The sequence below is a fragment of the Marmota flaviventris genome, chromosome 5, assembly GCF_047511675.1.
Source record: "Marmota flaviventris isolate mMarFla1 chromosome 5, mMarFla1.hap1, whole genome shotgun sequence".
Classification (NCBI taxonomy): Eukaryota; Metazoa; Chordata; class Mammalia; order Rodentia; family Sciuridae; genus Marmota; species Marmota flaviventris.
This window is the reverse complement of record NC_092502.1, coordinates 121652637-121677830: the sequence shown is the minus strand read 5'-3', so window position 1 is coordinate 121677830 and position 25194 is coordinate 121652637. Positions and strand designations below refer to the sequence as shown.

The following is a 25194-nucleotide window of genomic DNA, read 5'->3' as shown; positions in this document are numbered from 1 at the left end:
TTTAAATTTTTTGTTTTAGTTGGTGATGGACCTTTATGTATTAATTTATGCTGAGAGTTGAACCTAGTGCCTCACATGTTAGGCAAGTGCTTTACCACTGAGCTACAACCCCAACCCCTCTGTATTGTTTAATTCATTTTATTCTATTTAGACCCTAGCTTATAAGTATCATGTTTATTCTCTTTTGCTTGTTGTCTTCACACAAAACATACTGTCTGAGGGCAGGGACCTTGTCTCATTTGTTTACTGTTGTATTCTCAGTGTAGGTATTTACAGAGTAAAAGAATTACTTATGTCTTAGATAATTTAGTCTTTTTGAACTGAGTAAACAAAATTGGTATTTTTATCATAGAGCCACTGTTAACTGCTTGGGGACTAGGTGAAATTTGTTTTTAATGGATATTTATAGACAGGCTGGTTTGTTGTCAGATAATTTACAAGATATTTTATTTACTTAGATTTAAATAATTTGTTGCATCTGCTTTTAAAGTTTGTTTACTAAATTCAAGACTGGTGTTGGGTTTGCTATTATCTTTGTGCAGATATTGCCTGGTTAAAGAGTTCTTTACCATGAAAAATTTAAAAAATCTTTAAAAAAATTGCCCCAATTTTCAACTGTTGAATCAAGGATAGAAACCAGGTAAATTGCCCTCCAGTTTAAAAAACAAAAACATTTACTTTTAGGTTACAAGAAATGGCTTTGAAATATATGGGTGAACAGAATTTTCAGTTCCTCATATTCAGAATCAGGAAGGCCATGACTTTTTATACTAATAAGAAACATGAGGGAGATTTATGACTATAGAGTTTTGCTTTCTTGGTGTTTAAGAATTTTTCAGTGCAATCTTGTTTTGGTTTGTGTGAGAAAAACATGTTTACAAATTCCTTACAAGCAAGGGGCTTTCTTATTAAAGTTTTACAAGACCATAAATGTGAAGCTCTTACAGTATCATAAAGTTTATTATTCTTGGGACACTCACTAGGTTGAAGTCTACTGCAAAAGTGGATTTGCATGATAATTAAGATGTCTTAGAGGATTTTCCCTATGCGATATAGGTAATTTTGTTTTTTCCCTTTAATTCAGTTGGTGGTTTTATATTTTTCACAAGTTATTCTTCAGTTGCTCTACCATTAAATTGAGTTATGTGGAAAACATGGGAATGGGGAAAATTTGAAAATGTTTTTACATTAGTCCTATTAAATTAGGACCTTCCAAGTACTTAATTTTCAGGGAAGACAATAGCCTAATTTGAAGGTGAAGGTGACTGAGTTAGTGGAAACTGATTGCAGTGGCAGCTTATACTCCTTTTTTATTTTGGCACTTGGGATTGAACATGGGCTCTTAATCACTGAGGCCCCATCCTCATTTTTATTTATTTATTTTTTTACTTCAGTCTCACTGAGTTTCTTAGGGCTTCACTAAGTTGCTGAGGCTGGTCCTGAATTTGAGATCTTCCTGCCTCAGCCTCCGGAGTTACTGGGATTATAGATCTGCACCATCGTGCATGGATCTCTACTCATCTTTTATTTGTATAAATTGATTCTTCTGTTTTGTATGGTTTGATATAACCATAAAAAATTGAGTTTCACCCTTTCAGGTAAGACTAAAACTTAAAATTTCAGGGAATTTATTTATGTAACTATTAGGCCAGTGTTTTATACTATTGGATAAAACGTCTACCTAATGGGTACTGTATTATTTGTAGTATGTATAGGTACGTAACAGTGATTAACATTTTTGACTACTACTGACTAGCATTGGGATCTTGGGAACTTAAAATGTGCTTTGCATCTATTTAAAAACCTGTTTTTCTTGTTTTAATAAGTATATCAATATTCTGGAAATGTAGTGAGGACTATATGAGATAATGAGATCTAAGCATATGCCTAGGAAATAGTAATTGTATTCAGTATATATTTTTAGTTATTTTCATGGCCATTTATGTCCTTAAAATAAGGAACTTTAATTTCCGTCTTTTTACTCATATAAAGGATCCTGTTTCTGTTAGCATTTGTCCAGACTGAATTGTTCATTGGGTTAAACTCATTTAAAAATTCATTTTTTGAAACTTCTTCGCTGTTCTTGGAATGATTGATCTTCAGGCTAATTTAGCTTCACAAAAATATTGATTATGTTGAGTTGAAGGAGTCATATTAAAAGGATTTAAAGTTATTTTGAATCCATGTGTACAATACAAATAAAAGAAGATGCAAAAATTTTTAGGGGAAAAATCACCCCAGCTGTTTGCCTTTGAGGAAACTGCTGTTATTATCTGTTTCCAGAGACCAAGGGGAGGTGTGTGTGTGTGTGTGTGTGTGTGTGTGTGTGTATTTGTGTTATAAGCAATAGCATGGGGCTGGGGTTGTGGCTCAGTGGTAGAGCGCTTGCCTAGCATGTGTGAGGCACTGGGTTCGATTCTCTGCACCACATAAAATAAATAAAGGTCCATTGACAACTAAAAATACTAAAAAAAAAAAAAAAGCAGTAGCATGATATTTAACTGCTTACTGCCTTTTTAAATTAAGGACATGTCTTGGAAAATTATATCAATGATATCCCCTCCCACCCCCATGCTGAGGTATGATGCAGAGCCTCCTGAATGTTAGGCAGCTGCTCTACCATTGAGCTATACCTCTGCCTCATTGCTTTTATTGACTGCATAGTGATCTGTTTAACTCTACCTTATTTATGTACTTTAGGTTATTTCTTGTTCATTCTTGTTTTGTTTTTGCAATTAGGAACAATGATAGTGAACATTCTTATGAATTTGGGGTGAATGCCTATAAATTATTATTTTTGTGATTTTTGAATGATAGCAAAATTAAGAGGTATGCCGCCTTACATTTATAGCACTAATGGGATGTCAGATGTTTTTCCTTTGGCATTTTGCCTTTCTCTTTCAAATGAGAATGAAGATTTTTCATCTGTAAGGTGTTTTTCTGTGGACCTCGTTTATATCCTTTGACCATTTTTCTGTTGTTCTTATTTTATTGATTTATAGGAACATTTTAACTCTGAGTGAAAGTCAGTTTTGTATGTAATAGATATGATGATTATTTTTCTCAGTATTTTGCTCCCTTTGACTTGTGTTTAGTGTATTTTGTTATTTTTTTGTTGTGCAAATATATTTGAATATGTAATTTTTAATTTTTATAGATTTTGTGGCATACCTGCAAAGGCCTTCCTTCTTTCTATCTCCATTCCCTTTCTTTTCTTTTTTTTTTTGGGGTATTGGGAATTGAACCCAGGGACAGTCTTGCCAAGTTGCTTGGGGCCTTGAAAAGTTGCTCGGGCTGGTTTCAATTTAGGATCCTCCTGCTTCAGCCTCCTGAATTACTGGGATTACAGGTGTGTGCCACTGGGCCCGGCACAGCAATATAATTTGACCAATATCCTTTTTACCTGCCCTCCTCCCTTCCCCTGGTCCTATTCCTCTACTGTGCTGATTTACTTTTTATGAGATCCTTCTCCTTTCTTTTCCTTTTCTCACTCTGGCTTCCACATATGAGAGAAAACATGACTCTCTGAATTAGGCTTATTTTGCTTAACATGATGTCCCCAAGTTCCATCCATTTTCTTAGAAATGACATAATTTCATTCTTCTTTATGTGTGAATAAAACTTTTATCCTTTCATCCATTAACAGACACCTAGGCTGGTTCCATAGTTGGGCTATTGTGAATTGTGTTGCTGTAAACATGGGTGTGAATGTATCACTTATAGTATGCTGATTTTATTTAATTTTTTAGGATAAATTTCAAGGGTGTATAACTGGGGCATACTGTGTTCACATTCCTAGTGTCTTTTTTCTTTTGATAAGGATTGGGCCCAAGGACATTTAACCACTGAGCCACATTGCAGCCCTTTTAGTTTTTATTTTTTAATTTGAGGCTGGGTCTCCCTAAGGCTGACCTTGGATTTGAAGTCCTCCTGACTCAGCTTTCCTAGTCACAGGGATTATAGATATGCAGCACTATGCCTGGTTGGTGACTTCATTTCTTGTCTTTTGAGGATGCTCAATACTGATTTCTGTAGCAGTAGTACTAATTTACAATCCCTGATGTATGGACTTTTTACTCTTTTTCTGTCTTATGCTGTAGCTATGGTATTTTAATCACTTCATTTTTAAAACCATGTAATATTAAATAAGAGTGATTTAAAAAATTTAATATAAAAGGAAACTGTTAATAGTATTCTATTTATAAAGATTTTGTAATTCTAGGAAGTTGGTTTAGCATTTGACTTGCAGATTAAAACCCATTTTGTTGCAAATAGAAGTTATATTTTCATAAATGAATTCTGGGGGGGGCAGGGTGTGAGGGGGTTGTGTAGCTTAGTGGTGGAGTACATGTTTATTATGCAGGAGGCTCTGAGTTTGATCCATAGTACCACTACCACCCCCCCCCCCCAAAATAGGTAAAACTTCCATAAGCCAAAGGTAGAAAACCCGTTTTAAAAATTTTGTACAGTAGGAATGAAATACCTTTATTTGTAAAATGGAGGTGAAAATACCTTTATCTCATGAGGATCAATTGATATATGTGAAATGTTAATATGATTTTTTATTTCTAAACCAACTTTTTTTTTTTTTTTTTTTTTGAGACAGGGTCTCCCTAATTTGCTTAAGGCCTTGGTAAATTGCTGGGTTCTCTGAACTTGTGATCCTCCTGTCTCATCTTCCGAGTTGCTGGGATTACAGGTGTGTGCCATTACACCCAGCTTTAAAACAACTTTAAAGAAAATTGCATATTAGATTATACCATCTTCACAGTATTCCTACAGAGCCACCATGCTATCTGGATTCATGTTTCACCACTAAATAACTGGTAAATTAAAAAAGTAACTATTTGTTAGCAGAGCTGGGTAGCACACACCTGTAATCCCAGCCATTTGGGAAGCTGAGGCAGAAAGATTGCAAGTACAAAGCCAGCCTTAGCAATTTAGGTGAGACCCTCTCCCAGAATAAAAAGTAAAAGTGCTCAAAATATGTGGCTCAGTGATTGAGCACTCCTGGGTTTAATCTGCTGCACAAATTTAAAAAAAAAAGTGGTTGTTAGACTACAATTTAGAGCATGTTCTTTCATGTTATTTATCTTCATTTGAGAGAGTCGTTATAATTAGTCTTAATTTGCAGACCCTGATCAGGAACCTTAGTTTGCTCAAGGGGCCCAGTGAATATCTTTTTTTTTGGTACTGGTGATTGAACCCAGTAGCACCTAACCATTGAGCTACATCCCCAACTTTAAAGACAGGGTCTAGAGAAGCTGCTGAGGCAGGTTTTGAACTGGAGATCCTCCTGCCTCAACCTCCCCAGCTGTGGGGATTTACAGATGTGTCCCATTGCACCCAGTGAGTATCCTGTTTTTAAAGGTGTGTAGATCTCCCAGTGATAGGGGAAATTGAAAGAGAATAATCTTTTTAAAAAATAATGTTACTACTGGGTCTAGGGTTGTAGCTCAGTTGATAAAGCGTTTGCCTTGCATGTTTGATGCACTGGGTTCCATCCTCAGCACCACATAAAAAACAAATAAAATAGAGGTATTGTGTATGTCTACAATTAAGGAAAAAATCTTTTAAAAAGTTACTGTATTTTTTTATACCTTTATTTATTTTTATGTGATGCTGAGGATCGAGCCCAGTACCTCTTAAATGCTAGGCAAGCACTCTACCACTGAGCTATGACTGCAATTCTGAATGAATAATTTTTTGCTTGGTATTTTATTATTTTTGTTTTGATTTAAATCATTTTATTGTTTTGCATGATGTCTCCTTTTTTCCCCTCTTTTTAGGAGAATACTCTCCTTTTGTTCTAGAAGTTATTTGTTTTCTTTAAAATTTTGAAAAATTATATCTTGCTAGTTATTTCTTTAAATTACTTGTTTTTGTTCCTTTTAACTATGTATGTATTATGGTACTGGGGATTGGACCAGATGCCCTCTACCATGGAAGCTTTCTTATTTTGAACAGGGTGTGGTTGTGTTGCTGAGGCTGACCTTGAACTTGTGATCCTTCTTCCTCAGCTTCCAGAATTACTGAAATTACAGGTGTAACCATGCCTGGCTTGTGTTAATTTTATTTATTTATTTATTTTGGTGCTGGGGATTGAGCCACATCCGTAGCTCTTTTGTGTATTTTATTGAGTTTCTTAGGGCCTCACTAAATTGCTGAGGCTGGTTTTGAACTCATGATATTCCTGCCTCAGGCTCCTAAGCTCCTGGGATTATAGGCATATGCCATTGCATCTGGTGTGTTACTATTGTATTTTTTTGGGGGGTGGGGGAGTGGGAGTACTGGGGATTGAACTTGGGGCACTCAAATACTGAGACACATCCCCAGCCCTATTTTGAATTTAATTTAGAGACGGTCTGAATTGTTTAGTGCCTTGTTTTTTACTGAGGCTGGCTTCTGCTCCAACTTTGAGCTGCTGGGATTACAGGCCTGTGTTACCCCGTCTGGCATGTTACTGGTTTTTAATGATCTCTAACATGTTGCTGCCTACCTTAAAACTTCAGGTGATCCATTCCTATTGAAGAATGAGGTGATAAAAATCTGGGAGTTGTGTGTATATTTGCTTATTGAATGGCTGCTAGGTTGTAGCACCCCAAAAAGCCACAACTCTTTGTGGTGCTAGCGCCCTAAATTAGCTTGTTATTTACATTATGAGATAATCTACTTTTCTTTTTTGTATGGTTGCTATGCTTGTGTGTTTAATCATATTCGTGTACACTATGATATGTTGAGTTTGTTCATGTAATTTCCTTTCAATCATTTGTCCCACTCTGCCTCCTTTTGTATCAGCTATACCTAGATTTTCTCAGTCCCAAATATCTGGGCTTTCTAATGTATATGTGTTTTGCCTTCCACACCTGCATTTAGGCCATGGCTCCATTGTCTTATTTCATCAGTTATTGGGCCTCCAGACAGATCAGGAATGACGAATGGCCTCCTTTTCATTATCACAGTTTTACTCTTTTATAATGATTGAACGTCTTTATTCTTTTTTCCCCCTTTTTACTTTTCACCTTTTGGTTTTGGGAATTGAACCTAGGGCCTTTAACATGCTAAGTATGAGTGCTACCACTGATGTACCCAGTCTTTTTTTCCCTTTTTCTTTTTTGAGTTATTGCATATTGAACCCCGGGGGTGCTCTACCACTAAGCTACAACCCCACATCTTTTTATTTTTTGAAAAGGTTTCACAAAGTTGCCGGTGTAAGCCTTGAACTTGCCACTGTCCTGCTTAGCCTCCCTAGTCACTGTGATTACAGGCAGTCATCACCATGGCAGGCTGTTTTCCTTTTTATTTTTTTTAAAGAGAGAGAGAGAGAATTTTTAAAAATATTTATTTATTTAGTTTTTTAGTTTTCGGCGGACACAACATCTTTGTTTGTATGTGGTGCTGAGGATGGAACCCAGGCTGCACGCATGCCAGGCGAGCGCGCTACCGCTTGAGCCACATCCCCAGTCCTCTTTTCCTTTTTGATAGACTGGATGCCATCATGAACTCCAAATGTATTTGTGAGGATACTAATGAAGAGACTAAACAAGTCCAGTATCTGAGTTTTTATATTTTCGTTATGACAGTGATCATAGTTTCCTGTAGTTTTGGCAGTATTGGGGTTTGAACCCAGAGCCTTGCACATGCTAGCAAGTGCTGTACCTCTGAGCTAGGCAAGTGCTGTACCTCCTTTTTAAAATTTTATTTTTGAACAGTGTCTTGCTTAGTTGGTGATGGTGGCCTCTAACTTGGGATCTTCCTGCCTCAGCCTCCCCAGTTGCTGGGATTATAGGAATGCGCCACTGTGTCTGGCTTTTTAAATTCTTTTGGGGGGCGGTGGTTGTGATGGTAACTGGGAGTTGAATTTTCAGAGCTTTTAGCCATTGAACTACATCCACACACCTTTTTGTTTTTTTATTTTGATATAGGTCTCACTAAGTTCCTGAGGCTGGCTTCCATCCTCCTCCTTTTGTGATCCTCCTGCCTCTGCCTCCTGAGTCTTTGGGATTACAGGCATACGCAGCCATGCCTGGCTGCTTTAAGTTGTCTTGCTTGCTTTCCTGCCTTTCTCTTTCTCCTTTCATCCTCCCTCTGTCAGAGAGATACAGTGATTAATTCCATTGCCTTTCTATATATCATTTTCTGCTCAATTAAAACAGTATAAAACATTGTAGTTTTGAGTCAGAAAGTTGAAAAATATTAATAATGGCCACCTTTTTATCTTAAAAGATGGTTCATTAGCAAACAGCTCAATGGTAATTATTGATTCTAGTGTATAAACCCTGTTTTTAAAAAGAATCCCCATGTCAGTCATCAGTTCTTTTTGGTCGTACCATAGCCATATAGACATATGGTTTTTGTACATGTTGATATTCTAGTTGAATTAAGCCATTTCTGGGATTTACGCGATCTATCAGTGCTTTCTCATGATGGAAGAAACTCAAGAGTATAAAAGTGCTTCTTGCTTCATGTCATATTAGTGTGGTTAACTGTGTGTGTGTGTGTGTGTGTTGGGGGGCACTGGAGATTGAACCCAGGGGCACTTAACCACTGAGCTTCATTCCCAGCCTTTTATTTATTTTTCAAAAAAAAAAAATTTTGTAGTTTTAGATGGACAGAATGCCTTTGTTTATTTTTATGTGGTACTAAGGATTGAACCAGTGCCTCACACATTCTAGGCAAGTGTTCTGCCATTGAGCTGAAGCCCCAGCCCCCCTTTTAATTTTTATTTTGAGACAAAATAAATTGCCTAGGGCTAAGTTGCTGAAGCTGGCTTTGAACTCATGATCCTCCTGCCTCAGCCTGTGGAGCCAGTGGGGTTACAGGTTTGTGCCACTGGATGGGGCTCATTAAAATTAACATGTAGATATAGCACATTCAAAATTAACATGTACATATAGCACAAATTTCATGAATTTATAAAATAGAACTCAAAGAAGTTTTGATTACTTTCTGACAGTTTTTTTTGGGGGTCAGGGTACTGGGGAGTGAATCCAGGGTGCTTAACCACTGAGCCAGTCCCCAGCGCTTTCTATTTTATTCTTTTTAATTTTGAGACAGAGTCTTGCTAAATATCTTAGGGCCTCATTCTCCTTAGCTGCTGGGACTACAGGGATACAGCATCAATCCAGCTAAATAGGCCATCAAAGCAAATAAATCTAGAGGGTTTATTCAGGTTTTTCCTTCGGTTTCATGACCTGTTGCATATCTGTTGTTTGGATTTGGTTGATTACTCCCTCTGTTCCTATGTCCTTTATCTTCTTGTTCTTGAATTTCCTGCCAGATTGGTAGTTAGCTTGTATTCAAATTCCATTTGGGGTGTGGGCAAGAATACATCATAGGTGGTACTGTGTACTTCATAATGTATGATGACATCAGGAGTCACTTGATTCTAGTTGTCTATTTGATCTTTAAAAATGATCTTTATGGAAGTATACTTTACAAAAAATTTCTCCAGTTTTAAGTGTACAATTTGATCAATTTTGACAAATGTGTACAGTGGCATAACCATCACAATCAAGTTATTGACCTGTTGTCCCCAAAATTCTTTTTTTTGCTTTATAGTCATTCTCTTTACTCTCTGCAACTGATCTAATTTTTATCACCGTAGTTTTCCCTATTCCAGATTTTTATTTGAAAAGACAAATTTACAAATTTTAAAATATTAATTGGCTTTATTTGCTATTCTAGAATTGGGCAACATTTTTATAAAATAGAGAACAAATGTTCTAATGGGTTGAGTCTATGTTGGTTTTATAGACCGAAAAGGGTTGGAGGAGAAAAAGCTTGTTAGTTATTTCAAAGTTAATCTTATAAGGTGGGGGGAGGGGATAAAATAGGTTACTTCACGTTTTTTAAAGCAGGGAGAGTGTCAGTATTCTTCTGCCAGTTTGAAACTGGTCTGTTTGGAAAATTTGGCTATTACCTCTCTTCCCTTGTTATTTGGAAGGCTTCATAATAAAATTTATTTAGTTTGGTGATATGGAACTTTAGTATGAGTGACTCCCTTTTGATTTCTGTTCTGGTCTTTTAGGGAGTAGAGCAGGAACTCAGTCCAAAAATAGTGGCTTTCTATAATCACTACTTAACAATTAGATGGAATCTTATAGTAGTAGGATTATTGTAATTTAAAGGAGATATAGTATAAGGAGATGATTTTGGCCAGGAGCTAAGGTCTAATTCCTTCCATTTTTGTATGACAGGGACTTGCCATGAGGTGTTGAAGCCTTGTTTCACTGAGTTGGAGAGACTGGACCTAAATGGCGCAGCATGACTTTGCTCCAGCCTGGCTTAATTTTCCTACTCCACCATCATCAACAAAGGTACTCTTTCTTGCATCTCTCTTTCTACTTCGCTTTTGGTCATGTTATACTCAAATATATTCAGAATGTGAAGGCATGGGCTGGGGGTGTGACTTGTGTATAGGCCATCATGCTGATGATTTTGATTCTGAGAATTTGGAAATGGCTAGTCTAAAGTCTGAATTCTCCTAATTGAATATTATCTCCTGAATGTGATTATTACTCTGAACTCTTAACTTTTGAGTATTTGAGATTTTTTTCTCCCTTACCCAAAGTGTTCTGACAAACACAAGCATTTGCTGCCATTTTCTTAATTTTTGCAGTGCTGTGGCTTGAACTCCGGGCCTCAAGCACGCTAGGCAAGTGCCTTACCACCAACCTACATCCCCAGCCTGTGATACTTCTTTTATAATGTCTTCTCCCTGCTCTGTCCTTTCATCTTTTAAAATCACTAGTCATATATTTCCATTTGTAATTACTTGTTCTCTGCTGGAGACTTTTGCTTGCCTGTATCGTTTCTCCCCTTTTAATCTTGTCCTGAATAAATGGAACAGACATTAATAAGTATTGCATTCTCTTTTTTAGTGTAATGGTAGTCTTTCATTTATTTTTGTTTGGAACGGAGATATAAAAACTTTCGAATTATGAGTAAAAATGTTTTCAGAACTACACCTCTGTGGTTTTCTGAGATGTGTAGAATTTTAGCCCCATCATGTGGTGAAATGCTAAATTGCATGTGACTTATTTTTTCTATGGCTCAGGGCCTTGGCTTTTGAATTGCTGTGAGTATTCCTATAAACGATTTAATCTTTCGTTAAATTGATTTAATCTTCTTGGCCTGCAGTTTCAAAAGTAGCATCTTAACTATTGGTAGTTATAGATGCTGAAAATTTTAGCTAACTGGAAAATTCCCTTGTTTTAGATGATTCTCATTTCCATCAGTTTACTTTAGGACAGATGCTAAAATAATTCTGTAAACAGGCAAATCAATCTTTTCAGAATAGTAATTATTCTGAAAGAAGATACCAGGAGTGTTGTTTGTATTAAACGGTTAGATGGGTGGTAAGAAATAAAAACAAAGTAGGGAAAGTTTTCTTCTTTCTAAACACAAAATAAACATGTTAAGATATTCTGCAGTGGCTTCATTTTCATATTTGTATTTTAATATTCTGTAATTATTATTCTGTGGCTGGAGAGTGTAGATTCTTTTATGACAGTGTTTAAAAAGTAATGATCGGGGTGGGGATATAGCTCAGTTGGTAAAGTGTTTGCCTTGCATGCTCAAGGCCCTATGTTCAATCCCCAGCATCATCTCAAAAAAAAAAAAAAAAAAAAAGGGAATGATCAATAATATTGTACTAACACTTTAAAAATATAAGCAATGTCAGCATGCATTGAAAATGTGTTTCTATTGATATTTTTAGACTTAAAGAGAATTAGCAAATTCAGTGAGCCTTGATAGTTGATCCATTGAAACTTTTGAGTTCATTGAAACCTTAGGTAGAAAAGTTTACTATGTAGATTTTAAAAAATTCTAGTCATCAGAGAAAATTGTAAAATAAACCATGCCCTGCTAGTGTTTACTTCTTCATAGTACTTTTTCCAGCTTTAGTTTTTTTCCCCAGTGATATTCTCAGTGCACGTTTTTATTGCTATGTGTTGAATATCCATAAGTAGTATTACAATAAATAGTTTAAAATTTTAAACTATTTTTAAAAAATCTAGAATACAATAGTGTAAGAGAGTGGATGAAGATGATCTCTTCCTTGCCCCTTATAATAATATTTCTTTAAATATTACTGCATGCCAGTCACTGTGAAAAATAGTTTATATGAAGGTAACAGAAATCATAAGTGGTAGGCAGTTGCTTATCACCCCATTTACAAACAAGGCAACTGAGGTTGAGAGCATCTAAGTAACTTGCCTGAAAGTATTAGGGCCGGAATAGGTGCCTATATGTGCCCAGAGCTTGGTACATGGTAGGCATCATTCTGCCAGTAAGCCACATCCCTCAGTCCCAAAATGCATCAGCTTAATAACTTTCTTATTAGGAAGTAGACTCATTTTCAAAAGTGAAGTGCCATGATGTTTTATGCATATACTTGAATATTTTTTTGCTGTTTCCCTCCACACACAGTACATGAAACATGGTACTACTTTGTTTTGATCTGCTTTGTTTAATTATGATCAATATTTATATGTGTGGAACTGTTTCTTGATGATTTGTAATAACTTTTTATATTAAGGGACTCATTTGCCATTTATGTTGCAGATATTTTTCTTTCTTTCTTTTTGGTACTTGGTGTTGAACCTGGGGGTACTTGGGCCACTGAGCCACATCCCCACCCCTATTTTATATTTTATTTAGAGACAGGGTCTCACTGAGTTGCTTAGCACCTCGAATTTGCTGAGACTGGCTTTGAATTTATAATCCTCATGTGTCAGCCTCCTGAGCTGCTGGGATTATAGGCACCACCATGCCCTGCTAGTGTTTACTTCTTCATAGTACTTTTTCCAGCTTTAGTTTTTTCCCCAGTGATATTCTCAGTGCACATTTTTATTGCTATGTGTTGAATATCAATAAATAGTATTGTTTATAGTTTAAAAACTTACATAAAGGATTTTTTGTTTTGTTTTTATACTGGTTATATCTTTGACCATTGTTACCATGTTAATACCTGGAGATTTAGTGTTAATTTTTTCAGACTTTGTGTAGTATTCTATTTTGTGTCTTTCTTTCTCCATTCAAGTTTAAATTATTTATAACTTTTGTCTACTATAGAGAGAGTATTGCATTGAATATTCTTGAAATAAAAGTACAAAAAAATTCTTTCATGCCTGATTCCTAGACTTTAATGGATGTGAAGAAAAAACAAAAACAAAACACAAAAAACTTTAATGGATGTGAAAATAACCTGGAATTTTTAAAAATTATTTATTTATTTATTTTAATTATAATTCTTAATACACCATTATACAATAATTTATCATCTCCGATTATATATAAGGTATGTTGACACCAAATTCACATCTTTATACATGTATTTTGTATAATGATGAGAGTCTCCTTTCAACATCCATGCTATTCCCCTTCTCCCTGCCTTTCCCTCCCACCCCTATTCCCTATCTAGAGGTAATCTTCCTCCCTTGCTCTCCCTCCCAACCTCATTTTGAGTCACCCGCCTTATATGCCTTATATCAGAGAAGACATTCGGCATTTGTTTTTTGGGATTGGCTAACTTCACTTAGCATAATCTGCTCTAATGCCATCCATTTCCCTGCAGATGCTATGATCTTATTTTTTTATATTGCTGAGTAATATTCCATTGTGTATAAATGCCACATTTTTTTTTTATCCATTCATCCACTGAAGGACATCTAGGTTGGGTCCTCAGTTTAGCTATTGTGAATTGTGCTGCTATAAACATTGATGTGGTTTGTGTCCCTATAATATGCTCTTTTTAGGTCCTTTAGGTATAATCCGAGAAGAGGAATAGCTGGGTCAATGGTGGTTCCATTCCCAGTTTTCCAAGGAATCTCCATACTGCTTTCCAAATTGGCTGCACCAATTTGCAGTTCCACCAGCAGTGTATGAGTGTACTTTTTTCCCCCGCATCCTCTCTCCATGGAAATTTTGTTAAAATGCAGATTTTGATTAATTAGGTCTCTGGTAGTGCCTAGATCTTAATAAACTACCAATGTGATGCTGATTTCTGCCTGTGTAGGTCTCTGGTAGTGCCTAGATCTTAATAAACTACCAATGTGATGCTGATTTCTGCCTGTGTATAGACCATATTTTGAATAGTAAAGCTCTAAGTAGGGGCTGGGGATTGGCTCAAGTGGTAGCGTGCTTGCCTAGCATGTGTGAGGCACTGGGTTCGATTCTCAGCACCACATAGAAACAAAATAAAGATATTGTGTTCACCTAAAACTAAAAAATAGATATTTAAAAAAATTAAAAAAAAAAAAAACTCTAAGTAATAGAAGTGAAATTGCTGGGACTTAATTCGACATTGCCAGATTTTTTTCCCATGTGATGAATTAATTTATACACCTATGCTATATATAACTGTTTTCCTTATGTTCTTGCCAAATTTTGTCAGATTATTAGAAGTAACATTTTGCTAATTTCTGTTACAAAATTTCTGTGATTGCCTGTTTATAGCCTTTGTAGTTTTTCTTTTGAGTTACTTTCACTACTCTTCAGGAATATGCACAAAGGCTATATATACTTGGGTACATATCATCTTTAATGTCTTTAAAATTACAATTTTTTTGTTTTGCATATATTTGAGTAGAATTTATGACTTTATAGGACTTGCTACTATTTTAGTTTTTGGTGTTGGGGATTGATGTTTAACCACTGAGCCACATACCCAGCACACCCCCCCCCCCTTTTTTTTTTTTAAATTTTTACTTTTGATACAGGGTCTTGCTGAGCTGCTTCGGGCCTTGCTAAATTGCTGAGGCTGGCCTTGAACTTGTGATCCTCCTACTTTAGCCTCCCAAGTCCCTAGGATTACAAACGTGTATGCCACCATGTTCATCATTGTTGCTATTTTAAATGTTTTAAAAACTTTCTAGTAGATATATTCTATCTTATGTTAGTCTCATATCTAGCAACCTTGATTAATTCATAGTTTGTAATAGTCTGTGTTGGCTTTTGATGTGGATGATAATATTTTATCTTTCCATTCACTTAGAGTTTACTGTTTGTGAAGAGTCTTTGAAAGGTCTGGATCCCTCCCTCCCCCATACACACACACACACAAGCTAGGCTGTTACTATTTCAGGGATGCTGGTGGAAGACAAGAGATGCTTTGGGCATAGACAAGTTTATTACTGAAGATGTAGCAAGCAGTAAAAATGCATGATGTAGGCACTGGTTCTTCATGTCTCCTGAGATCCTTGGGAGTTAACAAGAAGGGGCCTCACTGGAGACTGCCTTTGCACTGAGTTTAGGGAATCCGGTAATTACATTTATAGTCAGCCTGGTCTCTTTGTTCCAGAGGAGAATATACTTATCCTTCAGTGTTGCTTGCTGCAAACATAGCCCTAAGAAGTGACCCACACAAGAGTGGTCACGGATTTGCATTTTTGGTGTACAAAGAAGAATGTATAGGGATGTTCAGATCTCATGATAGATTGCCTATCCCAGCAATCTACTTGTCAGCCCTACATGTTCTTGGCCTATTTTAAATTTTCACATGATGTTCCACTCTTGTCAGCCACTCTGATTAATTGACAGATACTAAAACCAAATCCATTTGATTTTGTTGCACAGCATTTAATTAAGGCTACTGTCAATAAACCCAAACAACAAGGGGAGACTGGGATCCAGGCAACTGTGAAAAAGTCTTTGGCAGTGGAGACAGTATGACATTTTCCAGACAGCCACTACAGGGGCTGGTCACTATATTAGCCATTAGAACCACTTCAGGAGAGTTTAAATTGACTTGGTTTTTGGTGGTGTTACGTAGAAGTATAGAGCCAATAGTTGGGTCAAAAAACATCCCATATTTGTCAGAGACAGATATTAATAGCTCATTCTCCCCTACATAGAAACTTAGCACTCAAAGGGACACGACCTAAGTCACTCCAGTTAGGGTTTTATTGTTAAACATAATTTAGATTAATATTTTATTATTTTGGTTAAGAATCACAGTGTCACAAAGCAGTTGCAGCCCTACTTTTTGTCGTATATGCTACAGCCTAAGATTGCTTGGGTGTTTGGAGAAGCATATGAAGTTTTATCAACCAGAAACAGGGTTATGCTGTTCTAGTGTTTAAATGCAGAGTTAGGAGCTGCTTTTGATGTCATCAGGCCTACATGAATTTTTCTGAATTGAAAACATGTGGATAGGGGTGATGAATCCAGCATTGTGTCAGTGTCATCCCCAGCTCTTGTGTGTCTCAAATTATGGTGTGTGTTCTATGGGATGGTTCACCTTTCTCTTCAATTTTGGGGGTAAGGCACTTTCTCTCTGGGTATTGGGGCTATTGCTCTCCTTTTACGGCTATGATTTTTTTTTTTTTTTTAATATTCCATTCCAATAGCTGTGACTTTGCTTTAGAAAAAAATCATCTCACACCTAGACTTTTTTTCTGAAATAAGTGGGATTGGGAGGGTTATTTTGGCCTAATTCACATTGATCCATTATGTCTTCTCCCTTGATTCACATTGGACACTATTACATGGGAATTTGGTGCTCAGTATGCTTAATCAGATGATCAGTGTCTTCATGATTTAGGACCATGTCAATTCAAGAGAATCTTGTGGCTGAACAGAATAAATTTGAATTTCTCAAATTTTACTCTGGCCAAGCTATCACCCATTGGAATGAGCTGAACTCTTATGATGTTAGGGGGAAGAAAGAAACCATTATGTCTGTAGACAGTCAGGATATAACTTGAATTATAAAATGTCTATGTAATTTTATAATTCCCTTTTCTTGTTATGCTGATTGTACCTAGGAAGTGGTTGTGAAGATAAAATCCCTTGGTTATGCTGCCTTCACTGACTAAACTGTTAAGTTGTGTGAAGAGGTGAAGGAAGATGAGTTTTAAACTTTGAGTTGAATTTTGAGAAGGTTGTTCCAATGCTTGACAATACTGGATATGCCATTGGATGGTAGGCAATATAGAGTGTCCATTGGATATGTGTAATATTGGCCCTATTTGTTCATTTTAAGTAGACTAGCCTCTAGGGAATTACATGGGTGGCTAGGAATCTTTTTGTTCCATTTCTGACTCCTCAACTAAAGATTATGATTGCCTTTTCTTCTCTGGCTCCAGCTAACAACCTAGATTTGGGCCTTTCCTAATTCCCTATTTTCTACACTGCCATGGCTTTTGCCTACGTGATCAGTAATTTTAGCTACCCCTGTGCTTAGCTCTGTCTTCTCCTATGGAAGTTTTTAGAAGAGAGTTGGGTACTTGTGTCTAACAGAGCTGTGAATGTTTAGTTTCTCTCTTTCATTTTGAGTTCTTTTACTGAACTTACTTGTCAAAGCAGGTGGGGCTAAAGTAGAAAGGGAGCAGAAGGTGTGAGTTTTTTCTCCTTCTTTGGACGTGAACTAATTTTGATACCAATTGGGTGTTTTAAAGACTCAAATCAGGGGCTGGGATTGTAGCTCAGTGGTAGTGTGCCTGCCTAGCACTTGTGAGGTGCTGAGTTTGATCCTCAGCATCACATAAAAATAAATAAAGGTGTTGTGTTCATCTACAACTTAATAAAACAAAACTCAAATTCAATTCTGATGCTACCCAGAGTATCATTAGACTCCTTAAGTTTAAAGGGTTAGTACTATAGAACTTACCTTAATTGAGACATCAATAGTGGCTCCTTATGATACCCATACTTCTGTCGGATTTAGCTACAAAGTCAGGGGTTTCCATACTACTGTTGATTCGATAGTTTTTCTTGAACAGCTCACAAAACTTAGTGAAATGTGTTTACCAGTTTATTATAATAAGGGTGCAAATGAACAGCCAGATGAGGAAATTCATAGGATAAAGTCTAGTATGGTACTGAAAATAGAGGTCCTGTCATGTGGAGTTGGGGTTACATTACCCTCCTGTCTTGTGAATGTGTGCAACAGTCAGAAACTCTTTGATCCCAATTTAGGGGGTTTTTAGGGAGGTTTCCTGTTAAAAGCAAAATTGGTCAAATAGTTGGCTTTTGATGATTAACTCTCCAACCCCTCTCCCCTCAGGTGAGAGGGGGAGGCTTTGGGGGAAGAAAGAAACCATTATGTCTGTAGCCGGTCAGGATATAATTTGAATTTTAAAATGTCTATGTAATTTTATAATTTCCTTATAGAGTTCAAGTTCCAAGCCTGTAGTCTGAACCTTGATTAGACCATTCAGGAAATTCCAAGGGTTTTAGGAGCTTTGTCTCAAGGAACCTCAAGACAGGATCAAATTTTTTTTGTATGATAACTACACAGAGAATGCTCCATGGTAGGAATCAAGGCACTATAGTTTCCAGCCGGCCACAGCAGAGCTCAGGCTCAACAAATTTGCTTCTTGGCAGGGAGGTGGTACTGGGGATTAACCCAGGTGCAGTTTACCACTGAGCTGTGCCCAATGCACTAGGTTGCTTAGGACTTCCTTAAGTTGTTGAGGTTGGCCTTGAACTTATTGTTTTAATCTACCCAGCTTCTGGGATCACAGGCATATATCGCTGTGCGCCTGGGCCATAACAAATTTATTTTTGATGTTCTTAGTCTTTCCAAAACTGTCCTCACTGCCTACTATGTTTATTTGCAACTTTGGGGACCTCTTGACCTAACATCTGAAGCCATATTGCCCTTGGGCTGGAACAGTTGTCTTCCTCCTGTATCTCAGAGGAGAGTGATCAACAACCCAACCATCTTTTGGACATGGTATATAATCTTAACCTTTCCTGTCCTCCCCTCCCCAGGGCCTTGTGAATGCTACATGTCTATTTGACTTCCTAAGTTTATTATTTTTCAGGCTTTTGTAACATAAATTTCAGTTTATAACATTTGTTTTCCAGCTTTAAACTCTGTATGCAAATATTTTTATGTAGCATAGTTTTTTCTTAGGTGAAATTTGAGGCCTTACTTTTTTCAAGATTATACAAAATAATTTACCAACTCTTCTAGAATTTTTAAGATTTTATTCCTAAATTGAAGTTTTAACTTTATCTGGACTTTTGTTGTTGTTATTGTTGCTACTGGGGATTTAACTCAGGGATGCTTTACTACTGAGCTACATCTGCAGCCCCTTTTTATTTTTTATTTGAGACAGGGTCTCTCTGGTTTGCTTAGAGCCTCACTAAGTTGTTGAAGCTGGCCTCAAACTTGCCTCAACCGCCCCAATCACTGGGATTATGGGCGAATGCCACTGCACCCAGCTAGATAGTATCATTATTCTTAACTGACTCCCAGATGATCACAAAATTTATGTCTGGCATGGTGGTGTATGCCTGTAATCCCTGTGACTCAGGAGACTGAGGGAGGAGGATTGCAAGTTTGAGGCCAGCCTCAGCATTTTAGGGAGACTGTCTCAAAATAAAAAAATAAAAAGGGCTGGGTATATAAGTTCTGTGGTAAGCACCTGTGGGTTCAATCCCAGTAACAACAACAACAACAACAAAAAATGGTGGTAACTAATGGTAGTATATAATGAGGTACTACTTTATATATTGGGCACTGCCCTGTTTGGTCACATCATTGTCTCATTAAATACTTAACACTTCATAAGAGCAAGGAGGGTATTTTGATGTATATAAACAGAAGAAATGAAATATTAGAGAAATTTAGTTACTTTGGGAAAACTGTAGTTAGTTCCTGGTGTTATGAAGACTTTGAACACAGCATTGATTATGGAACCTTTTCTCTATAATGCTTTAGAATATCAATGCTGTTTAGTCCTCTAAGTTTTTCTTCACCCTTCTCTATAGTTCCAAAATCCAGAAATCTGAAAAAGGAAACTTTTCATAAATTACTTTTGCTTTAAAATCTGAGGCTGCACATTGTCCCTTCCCCTTTATGAAATTCTAATAGGTATGCATATTCATGTTTACTGTCAAAAGGTATTGTACATATTTGATTGTAGGGTATTGCATCATATTACATTTTTAAAACCTGTAAGATTTTCAGGAGTTTTAAGTGAGGAATCAACAAATACTCTTTTCCTTGCTTTATTTGGATCTATTGTTAGAAATACTATTGTTTAATGATATGTTCCTGTATCAGAACCAAGCCCTTAATTATGGTGTTCATATGATTCATTTTAATATTCATTATGGCTTGAAATCTAAATTTTCAGTATTTTTTCTATGACCCTTTCATGTTTGTATTTATAGATAAACTAATTCATTTGGCTCTTCAGAGGATGATAACTTATTGGTGTGTTGGTTAGGATCACAATGAGTTTGTAATCAAATTTAGGGGAGAAATTGGTATCTGTGATATCAAGCTTTCTGGGTAGTGGGAGGATTCACATTTTCATGACATTTGCCAGGGTTCTAAAGTGGTTCTTTGTTTTTTAAATTTTATTTCTGTACATCCCTGGTCTCTTGCTTCTTGGGGTTATTTGGTTGCTGTTATGAAAGTCAACTTCCATTTTACTCTTTGAGTTTTTAAAGTAGTCCTGTAACCTTGACTTTGCATTTAAAAAAAATCAGTTAAAATTAATTAATTACTATGTTAAATTTGATTTATGGTAAATAAATACCACAGTGCAGCCATAATCACAATCTAATTTTATATTTTTTTTTGTGTGGTGCTGGGGATTGATTGAACTCAGGACCCCTTTCATGCTAAAATCTCTACCACTGAGCATCCCCAGCCCCATAATGTATGGTTCCCCCCCCCCCCCTTGGGTACCAGAGATTGAACCCAGAGTGGCTTAACCACTGAGTCACAAACCCAGCCTTTTTTTTTTTTTAATTTTGAAATAGGGTCTCACTGAGTTGCTGAGACTGGCCTTGAACTTGTGATCCTGTTTCAACCTCCTGAGTTTCTGGGATTACAGGCATGCAACACTGCATCCAGCCAAAATCTAAAAATTTCCAAAATTTAAAACATGTAACCACCATACACAGTTCCTCTATACTTTATCAAAACCCAAGTTTGTTTATTGCTGTTCCAAAAGGTCCCTTGACTCTGAGACAAATTGTTGGGGCAAGGAAAATGATTTTGGAAAGTCAGCAATCCAAAAGATGGCAGGCTATTTACAATAAAGACCATCTTAATTCAGCATTAGTTTCAAGTACTTTTTCTTTTTTAATATTTTTTAGTTGTAGATGGACACAATACCTTTATTTTATATATTTATATTTATGTGGTGCTGAGGATCGAACCCATTGTGTCAGATGCTAGGCAAGCTCTCTACCACTGAGCTACAACCCCAGCTCTCAAGCACTTTTTTATCCTTTGATAAAGAGGACTTAAGAAGGGGGACTAAGGTAAAGAATGGATTGATGATTGGAGACTTTAAGGCATCACTCTGGCAATCTGAAAGGAGGTGTTGTGAAACCTGGCAGCTGCATGTACGTGTGGGGTCCTGGGATTTGTGTGATAATTGGAAAATATTTTAGTTAACCTTAATCTTGTCATCAATCTGAGGAGGAGGAGAAAGGAAATTAGAGAAGTTTCAGTGCATCAGTTTGTACTTCAGGTTTTGGACAAACATTCCTTAAATGATTACTAACATGTCTGCCTGTGGAGTTGAGCAGAAATCTGGCTCAGAGGTTAAGAAGACTGATAGAATAAGAAGGCATAAGTGCCAATAATTTTTACGCTGTTTTAATTACCCATTGGCTCAAGTGAAGAGTCGGTGCTTTCAACAAAAGTGGCCAAGTCCTTGAAAAGTAATGTAGGCAATCTTTACTCATTGTAACTCACACAGCAGAGGTGTTAACCACAGCAAAGTTAGTGGGAGACAGATTGCTCAGCTTTGTGACCTCCAAAATCAGTAATTTGGCTTTTTTAAAGTCAAAATAAAGCTAGAGGGTTTATTTTAGTTTCTGTCTATTACAATACCTGTTTGCAATCATTTCCTACTTGTTTCTGGCAAACCAGGCAACTATGAATCTGCTCTTTCTACTGATGTGTCTTTTCTGAAAATTTCACAGAATGGAATCATAGAGCTGGGTGTGGTGGCCCACACCTATAATCCCAGTAATTTGGGAGGCTTGATACAGGAGGATCCCAACTTCAAAGCCAGCATTAAATAAAACTTCTTGAGGCCCTAAGTAAGCAACTTTAGCAAGACTCTGTGTCACAATAAAAAAAAATTTAAAAAAGGGTTCACTCATCATGATTTTAAAAAAAACTTTATTATAGTGTATCATGTATCAGTACTTTTTAAAAATGATATAGTTATACCATAGTTTCTTTACCCATTCACAAATTGATTGACATTGAAGTTTATTGCAGTTTCTTGCTATTATGAATAATGCTCTTTAGAATATTAGTATGAGTTTATGTAGTTACCTGGAAGTAGAATGGCTGGTTAGAATAGTGTATAAATATATATGCCCAGCATGGTAGTCCACTCCTGTAATCCCGGCTACCCAGAGACAGTAGGATTACAAATTCATAGCCAGCCTGGGTTATTTAGCCCCCATTCTCTGTAAAAGGGCTGGGAAGGTAGCTCATTTGGTGGAGTGTTTGTCTAGCATTTCTACTGATTTGTCCTGAGTTCAATCCCTAGCCCCATTAAACAAACAAACAAAAAACAGTGACTTTATGTTTAATGGTTTAAGTGTTTTAAAAGTTACCAAACTGATATGTAAAGTAGCTGTACCATTTTCCAGAGAGAGAAAGATGGGGCGGGGGGAGCAGAGAGGGAGGGAGGGAGGGAGGCTAGGAATGAGAATGTGAGATTACACATACAGGGTCTTACTCCCATAACACTTTTACTGTTATACTTATTCCTTACTTCGTATTTGAATTTTATTTTGGTTTCATTTTCTTGTAGCCCAAAAGGTAGGTCGGCTAGTTACTAATTATCTTGGGTTTTGTTCATCTGTAAATGTTTTGCCTGTATGACTGATAAAATTGTCCCCGTCCGTCCCCCCCCCCCCCCCCCCCCCCCGTATAGGCTTAGGTGACTCAGATGATGGTAATATTTACTAAGACATAGAAACATATGAAATTGATGCAGAAGTTTTGAATATGCTTAAATTTGAGATGTTCAGGAGACATCAATCTGAAATCAACAGAGTTCAGGAGAAAGATCTGGACTAGAGAGAGGATTTGGATTATTCAGGATGTACTTCAATGTTGGAAGTAGACAAATGCATCCGAGAAGATTATACAATGAAAGACCCGGGGCTGGGGCTGTAGCTCAGTGGCAGAGTGCTTGCCTAGCATGTGTGAGGCACTGGTTTGATCCTCAGCACCACATAAAAAATAAATTGATAAACAAAGATATTTTGTGTCCCTCTACAACTAAAACACTATTTAAAAAAAAAAAAAGGAAAAAAGGAAAGATCCTTGGTCAACATTTAACATCACAGAAAGGACAGATTGGTTAAACATTAAAAGAGGAACACATGGTGGCACATACCTATAATACCAGCCACCAGGGAGGTTGAGGCCATGGGAGGATTGCATATTGAAGGACAGGCTCAGCAGTTTAGCAAGGTCCTAAAGCAATTTGGCAACCCCGTCTCAAAAACGGTCTGTGGATGTAACTCAGTGGTAAAGTGTTTGCCTTGAATGTGTGAGGATATGGGTTCAATCCCTGGTACTAAATAAATAAATAAATAAAAAAGAGTTCACAATTTAGCATAAAAGACAAGAAAGGCTGCATAAATGGATTGGATTGGTTAGGGACTCATGCATTTTTCAAATTGCAGTTGTGGCATAGTGAGTGCAAATGAGAGACTCCTGGAAATGTAATGGGAGAAATAAGGTGACAGCAGTGGAAGATGTGAAAATAGCAATGGCTTTTTACTGCTGTCCTCCCTAGAAAACAAGTAAGGTATACCTTTGCTTCTTCCTGTTGACAGTATTGTTGGGATAAAATAACTGCGAAAGCCATTATTTGGAGAGTAACAATTTGTTTTAAAATATTTGATGTAACCAATGAAACTTCCTTTCATTGCAGACAACCCACCTTAAACAATGGTTGTCTTTACTGTGTAATTTTAAATTTATGTCAGCTTTCAGTAGTTAAGTCCCATTAAGCTTAATACAAATAAACAGTAGCAAAGTGGAATTATCGGATCATTTTTCTGGTGGACTGAGTGCAGTCCTAGTAGGAAATTAATAAAACTATTTCATCTTCAGCATCATTTAAAATTTTGTTATTGGTGGACAGAATAAGTCAGTCTCCCTCCCTGTTTTTTCTCTCATTTAATGGTCAGAGTATGTTTTCTATGGATGGAGGGATCTGTCTCATTTGGTAATGCAAAATAGCTTACTATATTCAGAGATCATGATTTGGCATGGGGAGAGAACACAAGAGTACCCAATCCTTTCAGAGTTTTCAACCTGAGCAGAAGGAGCTGATGGGAAGTTGAAATTTTGTACTTGAGAGCAGATTTCAGTGATGGATATCAAAGTATGTGAAACTGAATTGGGAGAATGTGTAAAGTAATAAGCTGTTGAGAGGTACTATTAGGACTTCTTTTATTTAATCTAGTTTGTGGTGAAAGGGTTAAAAAGAGTAACATTTGGCCACAGCTTTAAGAGATGTAACTACTATGCTAGATGATTTAACAAAAATAAAAGAATTTATGCTATTCCAGCTGGTCAGTAAATGAGAAAACAGAATAAAGAAAATAAGTTATATGGTTGATCCTGGGTTAGAGCTTGATAAGAGGATGATGAAGATAATCTTGATTATGGAAATATAGGCGAAAGTTTGAGTATACTACTCATGTTGGGCCTGAAAGGTTCTAGCATTTGGAGGTCTCTTTTGATGATTATTATTCTTCCTCACAAAAACAGATATTATTATTTACATCACCTTAGCTTTTATAATAGCTGAAATTCACTGGTTGTTTACTAGTGTATCTAAGGCTGAGAAACAGCAAGGTTGAGTTATGTGGAGTAATGTCTAGGACCTGGAATTTTACTGTTAACTTTTTAGCTTTGTAATATTTCCACATAAATATGTGTATTCTTCCATATTGGTGAACCTACTAAGTTGAAATTAGATGATGATGGTATTGGAAGACTGTACATTTGGTAGAATTGTGACCATGTAGATTTTCCACACTAATTTGCTGAAGACTTAAAGCGTTGTTAGTACGAGGCTAGCCTGGGCAATTTCATGAGAACCTCTCAGAAAGAAAGAAAAAAGAAGTAGTACATTTATAATTCAGTAAATATTTCTAAATTAGGATTTTCCAGTTTAGAGTAGGACATGGTTTTCAAGCATTGTCTGTAAATAAGATACTAAGAGAGAA

The 25194-nt window shown here is 36.6% G+C and overlaps 1 protein-coding gene across 4 annotated transcripts in view; it reads left to right on the top strand.

The window, feature by feature from the left end:
• Positions 1–25194, top strand: part of Gpbp1 (GC-rich promoter binding protein 1) — a 65345-nt gene that overhangs the window by 9417 nt on the left and 30734 nt on the right. For 3 of the 4 annotated variants that reach the window (XM_071612593.1, XM_027938102.3, XM_027938103.3), the window contains exon 3: positions 10200–10319. In XM_071612593.1, the coding sequence (XP_071468694.1) occupies positions 10257–10319 (63 nt within the window). In that variant the 5' untranslated portion in view covers positions 10200–10256. Of the gene's footprint in view, positions 1–4606; positions 4700–10199; positions 10320–25194 lie in introns of all 4 variants that reach the window. The other variant, XM_071612592.1, reaches the window with a different exon arrangement.